The 12,767-nt window shown below is 40.1% G+C and overlaps 1 protein-coding gene across 16 annotated transcripts in view; it reads left to right on the top strand.

The window, feature by feature from the left end:
* Positions 1–12,767, top strand: part of LOC121855582 (liprin-beta-1-like) — a 214,986-nt gene that overhangs the window by 100,699 nt on the left and 101,520 nt on the right. For 2 of the 16 annotated variants that reach the window (XM_042350607.1, XM_042350608.1), the window contains exons 3-4: positions 1,604–1,975; positions 7,132–8,012. The exons of 12 other annotated variants lie outside the window; for them this stretch is intronic. In XM_042350607.1, the coding sequence (XP_042206541.1) occupies positions 1,604–1,975; positions 7,132–8,012 (1,253 nt within the window). The remainder of the gene's footprint in view (positions 1–1,603; positions 1,976–7,131; positions 8,013–12,767) is intronic. 2 more of the 16 variants (XM_042350609.1, XM_042350610.1) reach the window with 2 other exon arrangements.

Raw genomic sequence — 12,767 nt, 5'->3', positions numbered from 1 at the left:
TATGAAAACAAATGAAGAAAAAACAACTCTGATAAACGTGGTAACTTTAACAAAAATGTGCTACAGGTGTAAACATTATAGTTTGTGTTTACTAACGTGTGGTCTTCCAGATGATGCTTAATGGTATATAATAAGTCACTGAGATAAGCATTATTATTTTTAACATGTATATATCTAGGAGTACTGTACTCAGGCTCAGCCACGTCAGTATTGTTCACTGTTTCTCGCTAAATTAACTATTTCAATATCAATTATCTACAGTATCAGTATGAACAAAGAATATAAATATGCATATATAAACTATGATATTGGTACTTAAGTGTGGAGGGTTAAGGTCCGGGGTACATGGTTAAGGCCCGGGGTAGAGGGTTAAGGCCCGGGGTAGAGGGTTAAGGGTAGAGGGTTAAGGCCCGGGGTTGAGGGTTAAGGCCCGGGGTAGAGGGTTAAGGCCCGGGGTAGAGGGTTATGGCCCGGGGTAGAGGGATACTATTGAGAGGATACGATACTGCAGGAGAAATGGGTTATCCACCCAAGTAAGACTTAAGAGAGATGTCAATAAGTGGAGGGTTTGGAGCGAAGTTGTCCTCGAAGAGCCTGGGATGGCCCCGAGGCCCACCTAAGAGAAGGGTATTGAGCTAATTTTAGATGTGTGCTGGTAGGTGTGGTGCCAACACTTTGGTGTAGGTTGGGAGTGAGGCAGAGGCAAGGCTCAGTGTAAGTGTGGAAGTGGCCACAAGCCGCTAGTCGTGTTGGCACTACTGAGGCAGGGAATGCTAACCTGCCTCATACACTGACCTTTACAACACCGCTACAAAAAAACCCAAAACTTGAATTTTGTATCATTAACACACACTTACATGTTGAGCACACCAAGAAACGGCCTTGGTGGAGACGTGTATAGTGATATGTACAGTAGTCTAAATATCTACCACCTTTGTCCACCAGGTGGGAAATGTTGTGAGGTCATTTGGTATGGTGAATTGTTAATATTGTTTTTTCTGACATTTTTGCAATAAATGGATTCATAATCCAACTTCTGTGTGTAAACAATCGAAGTCACAATCATTAATGAAACCTTTGACTTCGCTTATTCTTTTCTATGGGTCTGTTTTCGGAAACATTATGCATGAAGGGGTTAAGTAACATACTGTTAGCAGACGTCAGCAGTTATACCATCAGTATCATGGTGGTTGTGAAGATGAGACAAGGGTTGAAGCACGTCCAGTAGTGTACGGAGGCGCATTAGTCTTGTGTTACATCCAGTAGTGTTCGGAGGTGTACTGTAGTTGGCGAACTGTCTGATCTTCTGAGATTATCCCTTGACACTTTGTCATACAGCTCTTTAACTTAGGGTGTAGTTGTTGTGGTTGTGTTGGCAATAGCTTTTACTCCTTAAAGTCACACTTATAGAGGTGACCTTATGGCCGACTAGCCTTGAACACACACACACACACACACACACACACACACACACACACACACACACACACACACACACACACACACACACACACACACACACACACACACTATATTAAACTACCAAGTGAAGTTTCTGTTGTATAATGAAGAGAGTGGATTGTGACAGTTACTGCATACACAGGTGAGGGTATATGTGGGGTGAGTGGGCCTGGTAGCTCCATACACCCTCGCCAAGCAGCAACACTGACCACGGCCACCTCGCCCATGCCCCGTCTGCTGTCGACGACGAGTGGGGTGAGTGGGTGTACATCACGTCTGAGCGGGGTGGATGCTGCACCAAGTTATGGTGGCCTTCCTCCTCCCAGGCTCAGCAGCTCTTACACAGCTCTTGCCTCCTCGGCATCGTCAGGGTACGGATCTTATGCAGGTGGTGGTGCTGCTACATCATCGTCTCGACACGAGGACTCCGAGGACCTGTCTGACGTGTCCTCTGGTGCCACTTCAGAAGACTCCGCCAGACGCAGACGGCGGCGCTCGGCACAACCTATAAAAGGTGATAGACCGTGTTCGACCTCCCGCTCCCCAGGCCTGTCTCCATCCACCATTCGTCAACCTCATTCCCTAGCTTGTCCACACCACCAAAGTCACTGTAACCTAAATCCTCTGTCCCCCAGCATATCCTCCATTCCTCAACAATTGTCCCGCAGCCCCAGTTTCACAATCCTCAGCCCCGTTATCCAAACCCAGTCCCTGTCTCCTTCCCCTCAGCCCCCGACACCAACTTGCCGTCCTCCATCCTACGTCATCTAGTCCTGTTCTCCTTCTCCATCCCGTTGCCCATCCTTCTCACCCCATGTTTCCCCTTCCCCCCTCCCCAGCCCCATATTCCCCTCCCCCTACGCCCAGCCCAGTCCCCAGCCCCATTTCCCAGCTGTAGTCCCCATGCCTACGTTCTTCGACTTCCAGCCAGCCATCTAGACTCCATCCCCTAGTTCCTGTTCCCCCAGCCCCCGCACTGGAGCTCCCATTTCACAACCCTGGACCCATCACTCAGCCCTCATCACCTGGGCCCTTGTTTCACAACCTGGACCCATCACTCATCCTCCCATCACAACCTGGACCCATCACTCAGCCCTCATCACCTGGGCCCTTGTTTTGGACCCATCACTCATCCCCTCATCACCTGGGCCCTTGTTTTAACCTGGACCCATCACTCAGCCCTCATCCTGGGCCCTTGTTTCACAACCTCGACCCATCAGCCCTCATCACCTGGGCCCTTGTTTCCAACCTGGACCCATCTATCACTCCCCTCATCACCTGGGCCCTTGTTTCATAACCCTGGACCCATCACTCATCCCTCATCACCTGGGCCCTTGTTTCATAACCCTGGACCCATCACTCGTCCCACATCACCTGGGCCCTTGTTTCATAACCCTGGACCCATCACTCATCCCTCATCACCTGGGCCCTTGTTTCATAACCCTGGACCCATCACTCATCCCTCATCACCTGGGCCCTTGTTTCATAACCCTGGACCCATCACTCGTCCCACATCACCTGGGCCCTTGTTTCATAACCCTCATCACCCAACTACCATCTCCTCGCCCCGTCCCTCTCAGCATGATTGTCTTATGTTTGAATGTGTCTCAAAATGTTGTGTTATGCCATACATTACTGTAGACAAGTATCACCGATCATGATCGTTCACAATATATTCTAGTACTGTATATTCATCTTTCACAACCAATCGCGCAACACTCATATGAAGTACCGCTCATTACTCGTGACAAAACATCATGACTTGTGTATCATCATCATTCACAACCCAACTCAACTTTCATCCAGTACTTACAGTATATCATCGTTCATATCTCGTCACAACATTGCCACATAATGTAATACCTGTACAGTATCATTGTGGCACATCAAAACAGTCTCTCTCTCATATATATATATATATATATATATATATATATATATATATATATATATATATATATATATATATATATATATATATATATATATATATATATATATATATATATATATATATATATCTTGATAAAATCACACGGGAAAATGGAAACAACGGAGTACCTTAGCTTTCGTCTTTATTCAAGACACTGGTTAGTTTTGATGTAATACACTACTGTGTCATTGTTTACAAAGGTCCCAGTTGATGATTTGTTTGGTTTCCTCGCAGATTCCCTGGAAAATATTTCCTTGCCCTGTGCAAACAGTGTTTTTATTAAATTTAACTGTTTATTAAGGATTATTAATTTGAATTCAATGGAGAATATTATGTTAAAAAAGGTATAATGATGGGTAATCCTCTTTCACCAGTGTTGAGCAACTTATACATGGAATTATTTTTAGAAGAGATTAAACTTAGTAATATTTTACCACCTTCTGCCGTTTGGTTTATACAGTATATGAGGGCCTCAGAAGCATAAGGCCGCAAGTGCCACCATGGGGAAAATGGAGTTGCAGTATTGGTATATACCAACTTATTTTCTAAGTTGAGTTCTGTCTTATGGAGCTTGGATTTGTGGCTTTGTGTTACTCTCACATGGTCGAAAATAGCACTGACATAGATTGGTTTGTGGTTATGGAGTAACAAACGAAAAACTTAAGGGGCTTGTTTCTCACATTTTAAAAACAGTGCTTGTGGCCTTGTGATGATGTACAGTAATAAGTTTTTGGCTACTACTTAACAACTTAGCCCCCTTGATCAAATTCACTTTTGAATTAAAAAGTGACTGTAAATTGACATTACAAAACTACTGTATGAAAAAGGAACTGGAATAGTGATTTATGCCTAAATGACTTATTAGTGAAGCTACTATGACTACTGTACATATAAATATGCAAAGGTAAAAAGATGAGGCCTACTGTACCACAGTTAAATAATTTCATCACTGCCACACTATCAAATCTTCTGGAATTTAATTACTTTTTCTAACTAATTATTAAAACAATAGTCTATGCACTGATTCAGTGGATTTCCCTGGTACTGTATAAGCAAATAATGAAGAATCTAAAGTAAATTTTAACCGTGTTGCTAACCGTTACTGGACGGTGTTGAATGTACAGTACAGTAGTCCTAATACTATATGTTCTACTTCGAGGATTATTTTACACCACCTAAAATATTATGACCTAAACCGTAACCCAAACTAAATTGTCCTGTGCGTATTATATTAGCACCGGACACAATATTCAGTTCATTGACTCATCACAACTGGCACATTTAATCATTCTTTACTCATCACAACTCTCACATTTAATCATTCTTTACTCATCACAACTCTCACATTTAATCATTCTTTACTCATCACAACTCTCACATTTAATCATTCTTTACTCATCACAACTCTCACATTTAATCATTCGTTACTCATCACAACTCTCACATTTAATCATTCTTTACTCATCACAACTCTCACATTTAATCATTCTTTACTCATCACAACTCTCACATTTAATCATTCATAACTCATCATAGTATTATCTAATATTTTATTGCCTGTGTCTCCTCCCAGCACTGTTACATAATTCAATATAGTATTCAGATTGTATCACAACATACTGTACACTATTTCATCATTCATAACTCCTCACAACATTCATACATAATTCCCTTGTTCATAACTAGTCACAATATGATCACAAATTCCATAATTTTTATACAGTACTCTGCAGAACACCATCACATACTGTATATTGTTTCCTAAGTTACACCATTTGTTTATTTTAGTTGCTCTACAGTACTGGTCAGCTCCTTAAACAAAATTCATATAATGTACTGTATGTACATTTGTTTACCACTACATACAACTAAATATTACTTTACAAACTCAACCTTCCATCTGTTTAAAAATTTAAATTGTTTATTGTTCAATTATATTGCAAATTATCAGTTGTAGAGGATGATGAAGAAGTAGTTATATACTATAGTGAGGACATTGGTTTTCTTAATTTTCACTCATTCAACTAAAAGAAAAAACTTGAATACCAAGATTAGAGTTATAGAAATCTTATCTTGGTAAACATATATTTGGAGGGTATATTAAGTCAAACATGGCATGGAGGATAATTGCCACGGTGGTGTTGGCACAGGGGAACATATTGTCATTCTTTAATTCTGTACATTATATCACAAACTTCATAACACTTTTAATTTTACATGTTTCAGGGAATTGATTTGATATTCGTTTAGTAATTAGAAAAGTTTTTGGATAGTTTCTTTTACTTGGGGAGTTTATCATCTTTCTTAGATCTCATTATGGGCCTCTTTTGACAGTATTCTTCTGCTCAATGTGTTAAGGACTCTCTCTGCATCTCACACATTTCCACAGATGCTTCAAATGTTGATGTAAATTGGATCATTACTGCTTACGATAATACAATACAGTACTGTACTAGGATCTCACAGGTATTACCCAGTAGCTAATATTAGTGAAAGGTCGTCTTGAACATTAACCCTTACCTGGTGGCTAAGCTTTCTCTACTCCCCCTCTCCACATGTGCAAAAATGGAATGTAAGGTACACGAAACATCCACTATGATGGCCACTGTCCCGACAGTTAACTTCCACTGATGATGGCTGTCATTTAAGCGATAAGGCCTCATGTTATATTACATCTCATAATGATTTCAGCAGTACCGTATCATCCAAGCTCAAAATGACCCCAGATATTTCACAAATGCTTCTAATGATACCAGAGGCACCAAGTGCCAGACAGATTTTATAATACTGTAATACCTAGTGCCTCACAAGTACTGTACTGTACTGTACTGTACTAATGATCTCATTTAACTCCAAGATTTAATGACACCAGTTGCCCCATGGGTGCTCATTGTAAAACCAGGTGTTTTACAACGGCTGGGTATAGTTTTCACGAGTACTTAGGATATTGCCAATACACAAGTTACGTCAAATGACTCCAAAGGTTTTTATAAAGATACCAAATTGAATCATAAGTGCACACAATGACACCAAGTAATTGGCATTTACTTACAATGATGCCAAGTGTTTGACAGAATATACTGTATTTACAGTAAAGTACAGTATTTAATTTTTTTTTTTTTTTTTATTTATCATGGTTAATTGTCATGATTTCAAGTGATTACAGTATATTTCATTTCAGCATTGATACAGTAGCTACATTATTATTTTTTGTGGGGGGAGGTTGCAGTGACTGAGTGGATACAGCACTTGTCTCCTGTCCTAAGGGTCATTGGTTCACTTAACCATCCAGTTCACATAGGTGTAAACGGGTACCTCAGCTTAAAGTTTGGGGAGTGAAAGCAGTCAAGGGCAGTGCCAGCTACACTTGTACTGTATGCCAAAAGGGGGTTTGCCTACAGTGTGGTCTGTCCACACTATCCTAAACAGGCTGTCAGGGTTATATGACTAACTATAACTTTTGTGTTAATTTTTGGCAAGGTTCTGGCTCCTGGGGCTTTGATTTCTGTGCAGATACTGTATATATTTTATCCTGCAACAGTACTGTACTGTACTTGCCTTACATTGTTCATATAAAGACAATAACACCAATCATTGAAAGGCAAGCTGCAGTCTGTCATCATCATCATAAACATTATTGCACACACACACACACACACACACACACACACACACACACACACACACACACACACACACACACACACACACAGTGCTGATGTGGTACCTTCCTTCAGGTGAAGCATCAGTATCTGGGAATGAGGACTTTGAATGGGTGCGAGCTTCCCCAATGTTGACTGGCCTTCTGGAAGGCCATGTCACACGCCTGGCCACTCCTCCAGACCACCGTGTTCACTCCACAAGATCCAGTTTGGCCACACCCCCAGAATCTAGTGAGGAGGGCAGTGGAGGGCCAGCACACCGCCATCGCCAGTATAACCGCCCTCCTCCAGTACCCCGACCTCGAACACTTGAAGCGGGAGACTTAGTTCCTCACAGACCAATAAGAGATGCCCTCAGAGATGGGCTTCGAGACTCTAGGGATGGGATTCAAGATCGTCTGTATTCCCCATCACGAGATCTGACTGGCCATAGACGATCCCGAGATTCGTCAGTAGAGCGGAGTGGGAGAGATTCTTCTTGCGAACGGGGATCTGTTTCGAGCCTTCATCAGCACGGTCACCATCACCATCACATCACTTCCCACCTCCCTCAAAATGGGTGTGAGTGCCCCTCTTACTGGTGTGATGATGAAGAACCAGGTTATGATTCCTGTGATGAACGTCATCACCACCATCGTCACAGTTACCACGAAGGTCTTCACCATGCCCACTTGCATCAACTTAAGACTCATCATCATCAGCAGTCTGTACGTGAACGACGGAATAGGGGCCAGGGGTCTGGTGACAGTGGAAGGTCATCACCATGCTGTTGTAGACACTGTCATCATCTTGGTTCATTAAGTTCACTCTCGAGTCATGACTTCTGCACCAACAACCGCCTAGCTCTGCCGTGCACAACCAAGGTGGGTGGAGTCCTCCTCACCCCCCAGGGGAGCCGCCGACACCGTCGCCTCGACTCAGACTACATCACATTGTGGAGCTGCCATTCCCCGCCGGTATGTGCCACCCACAATGATGCCCACACACTGATGCTCATACTACCTTAACACTTGTTCCACATCCTTTCGAATTTCTTAAATTTGATGAATATTGACAAAAAATGTTGCACAATATTGACAGAACCAGATCATTAGTTTGCAAAGAAATTTTGTTGAGGGGCACAAACATTAAGGTTACATCAGTTTAATGTGGGTAATGCTGATCATATGGTGTGTGGTATGTATGGGCAATGGCAACTGTGTGTGAGATTAATGTTGAATGCAGTATTTTGCACTTAGCTGTTAAACTCTCCTAGCTCCAGTTCATATATTTTCTTAAAAAACAAATGAATATTCTATTTTGCAACATGATAGCAGTGGGATGAAATTAAAAAAATATATTAATTTTAGTCTTTATCAATTGATAAATAATTAAATCTAGAGAAGATCCATTACACTCACTACTCTATTAAGGAAAAATATTATTGTACTGATATGAATATTGTTGGGCCTGTATGTTGTCAGTAGCAGCATGAATGAGTACTGTAAAGTATATTATTGTGGCACTAACGATGAGGTGTCAACTGAGGCGGACAGTTACTCGGCGAGCTCTCTGTTGGGGGATGGGCTGTTCTCTAGTGGCTCTTCCACATGTAATTAACTCAACTTTTTGTTTTGTGTGTGTAACCAAAAAGTTTTAACCCTTTGAGTGAAATGTGTTCTTCATATACTGTACTGTAGTAGTGTGTCATATTTAACCAATCAAATGAGTTTAGAGTAATTAATATCATGGCATTTGAACTTTTTTTTATTAAACTTCTTGTGGTGTAATGTAGTGAAACTTTGTGTCTACTCACTACTTACATTTCTTTTTGTATGTTTTCTTCTTCTCTCTAATGTTTATGTGGGGCAATAGGTATTTATTTATTTATGAGGGGAGAAGCAGGCATAATATCACCATAGAAAACTAGATACTGTACTTCATAATTATGTAAAGTAAACTTTCCATTAGCTGTAATCCTCGTTAGCCGAAACTCTCCAAAAGTACTTGAAATTGAAATCAGCTCTGAATTTTTCCGGGACAACTCTCTCCTTTCCGGGTCTGTGAACGAGTTTCTGAGGTTCAAAATCAGCTGCAATTTCTGAGAAAATTCTGTAAAAATCTCTCCTAATGTTTTTTCCGGGATGAAATAATGCGTAAATCTGGAAAGTTCCAAGAAAATTCCAGACAATCTCTTCCAATTTTACTATTCCGGGTTTGGGAAAAAATTCCGAGGCTAAAATAATGTGCAATTTCTGGAAATATTCTGAGAAAATGGTGTGAAAAACTCTCCAAATTACAGTACAGTACTCTGCTCCAGGCTTGGGGACAATGGTTTTCAGGGAGTGACGAAAGATTGCATCATATTCTAGGGTCCTCACGGGCTGGGTGCATGGGTGGGAACACTTTTATTGGCTAATGCTGTCATGTGACCTCATAGGATGCCTGTGATAGGCTGATGCATTACTGTACATTGCTGTCCAGGACACAATCAACCAAGAATACAATGTTAAGACATAAACAGTGATTACAGTGTGTAATTTTACTCTAAATTAACATTGTTAGTATGAACACCATACACACACTACTGCACATATCAGTGGAGAGTGTTTGTGTACTATACATTACTGTACCAGGACACAATCAGCCAAGAATACAGTGTTAAAGCAGGCTTAAGACATATCACTCTTGATTTGCCTCTGTCCTCCATGGCGAGAGAGGACATTGACAGTTCACATCTCCTGCCACAACAGATGGTACAGGACAAAGGCAGGCCATTCTGTATCATAATATCACCTTTGGTCTGCCTGCATCACAAGCTCAAAGCAACAGCATCTGCTGGCAAATACTCTATACACTTTATTTTACTTATTTATATTGTGTAATGTTTTTTGTTTACATTACTGTATTTACAATATATTGTATGTGTACAGTGGTGTTTGTATAAATAAATATACTGTTTTGTGTCTGTCTGTGCAAGACGCATAGTTTTGACTCGTGGAAAACTTTCCCCAGCACTGATGCATAGTTTAAAATCTTGGAAAACTTTCCCCAGAACCTGAAAACATTCCAAGGATGTGTGATAGTGTCTGTCTGTGTGAGATACATATTGTTGTTCAGACTCATGGACACTTTGCCCCAGTACCCGGAAAATTTTGGGGATGTGGGATTTTTCCAGTATGAGAGTTGTCTCGTTACCCAGAAATCTCTCATCCCCGGAAGAGCTTTGCACCAATTATTCTGACTAATGGGGATATCACTGGAGAAAAAAAAAAAAAAAAAGAGGGTAGAAAATTTTTTTTTTTTCCAGAAATTTTCCGGTATTTTTATAGCCCCTCGTCAATGTACATTTTGAGTCGCTTCCATCATTATAGTGTTATTAGATTATTTACACATTTATTTTCATTCATTTACATTAACTATTGTCAAAAGTAGTGCTGGAAAGTACTGTACTCTGCAAAGGTATTGTACAATCATTAGCAATATTTTAAGATATATTTTCTATACAGTACTCTTGAGTAAAGTATTTTGATAATTTCAAAATACTGTACCTGTATACTGTACTGTACTTTATGTATAAAATAATCTATCATTATTACTAAAGAAAACACAGTTTCAGGAAAAGAATAATGTAATCCAATTACCAATTTCGAGAGAGAGATTTTGTCAATCTTATTAAAAAATTTTTTTTTTTTTATCTTGGTGTTTTTTACCGAAAAAAAAGTTTTATTCCTCGGGAAAAAACATTTACTTCACTAAATATCACTGTACAGTACGTATTGGTATTTTATGCAAGTTTTTATCTTGTATGAATTAGACTGCAGTGGTTCTCAACCTTTTTCAGCTTATTACCCCCATTTGCTGCCTTCTTCAGGTCTTTGTTATCCACTGCCGCACCAGTCCAGTCATAATCAAACCAGAGTTGGTAGCATAACATCAGACCAGGAAACTATTTTGCCTGCTCCAGTATTGAGCAATGGGAGAACTGCCTTTTTCAGCCTACTAATTTTTTTTTTGCCTATTATTATAAACCTTGATTCCTCACCATATGAAATTGAAATGAATGGAAAATTGGAGAATTATTTGAAATTTACTAATGTGGATGGAATTTACCGAAATTGCATTACCCAGTGAAAACCACCCATAGGTTGAGGTCCACTGAATTAGAGGCTTACCACAAAAAGTTTACCATTGTCATGTGTGTCCTCACTAATATCCATAAATAACACTTCATACATTATTGTTTTAAATATAACAGATATGATAATAACACATGAATGTTTGGGAGCGTGTATTGTCAATTTAAATATTGTTTTATGTGAACATTTGGAAACAAATTTATGTACAGTAGGTACAGTAATTTTAATAACACAACCTTATGAGCATGCACAAAGCTGAAATTAGTGTGTCTATGCAAGTATTTTTATTGCTTTAATGTGCCAATTTCAGGGGTGGAGTGGCATTTAGTGTACTCAGACAAGTGCTCAGTTGGCCCCCCCCCCCTGATCTTGCCTTAGTGGGCCTCTAAAAAGGAAGAAGCAACAGAGGGCTGTATGTTGCAGTTGTGGATTAAGGGCCCAGTGTGGGATAAAGGGGTCCTTGTTAGGTGCCTAATGGGTAAGAGTCAAGATGGGCAACAAGTGCACCAATGATTAAGGGACTAGGAGAGTGACAAGTGCCCAGGGGGCTATAAGAGCCTAAACATTAAGGGTGCAGGGGGTGACAAAAAACCCAAAGATTAAAGGTGCATGGGTGTGATACAGGCCCTAAAGATTAAGGGCCCAATGAGAATGGGCCCCTCTGAACATTGTTTTCTGGGCTTTTGAGGTGTTTACTGTATGCTCATTCTACTCCTGAACTTTGTATGTCATGTTATTCATTATTTACATCTGCATTATGTTTCAATTTAAGGTAGGACGCATGAAGTGTTACCATATCGGAAGATGTTATTAATTATCTTATTGTGTTTAATGTACAATTGCTAATACAGGCTGTGAATAATTTATTTGTGTGATGGCTGAACATGTATATGTAGTGTGCTTGTTATCCAGGATGAGGGTATGCTATTTTTAATTGTGCTTGCATCGTATGCTTGTTTTTCACTCAGTCATTGATGGAACCCACCAAAATGTACTTACTATAAGCTTCTTAACTTACATTGGACTAATTTCAACTTGAGTATACTGTACTGTACTGTATTTAGTTGTGCAACAGCTGTGTACAATATGTTATTATGACACTATTCTTTCTAGCACTTCTCAAACTGTGCTCTCATCTTGGAAAAAAAAAATATTGTCCAGCCTATACCTGGAAAGGTGATCTATCCTCTTCTTTCAACTGTCAACCCAAAGCTATCACCCCAATCATCACTAAAGTCTTCATGGAATTTTTCATGAACATACAACTACAGACACCCTGAAGAACACCACCTGCTCTTTCACTCCCTGTATAATTTTTGTTCCAGCCATAACCATTACATACTTACTGTACTCATAACCTTAAATATGCTCTTGGCAGCTTGATATGTCACCAAATTTTGTTTTGCCAAACTTTGTTTTCTCCCTGATTTTTGTAGATTTCCAAATCTTCTTTCTCTCCAACCACCGCCCATGTTGGAGTGCCCAAAATCCATTTTTAGTGACCTCTTCTCCAACCCATCCTGAAACATTTGCAGTATATTATACTGTACTACTGCCTCAGTGTCCTCATTTTGTAAGCTTTCCCAGAAGGTC

The sequence above is a fragment of the Homarus americanus genome, unplaced genomic scaffold, assembly GCF_018991925.1.
Source record: "Homarus americanus isolate GMGI-L3 unplaced genomic scaffold, GMGI_Hamer_2.0 scaffold48406, whole genome shotgun sequence".
NCBI classification, from domain to species: Eukaryota; Metazoa; Arthropoda; class Malacostraca; order Decapoda; family Nephropidae; genus Homarus; species Homarus americanus.
This window is presented reverse-complemented; position numbering and strand designations above follow the sequence as displayed.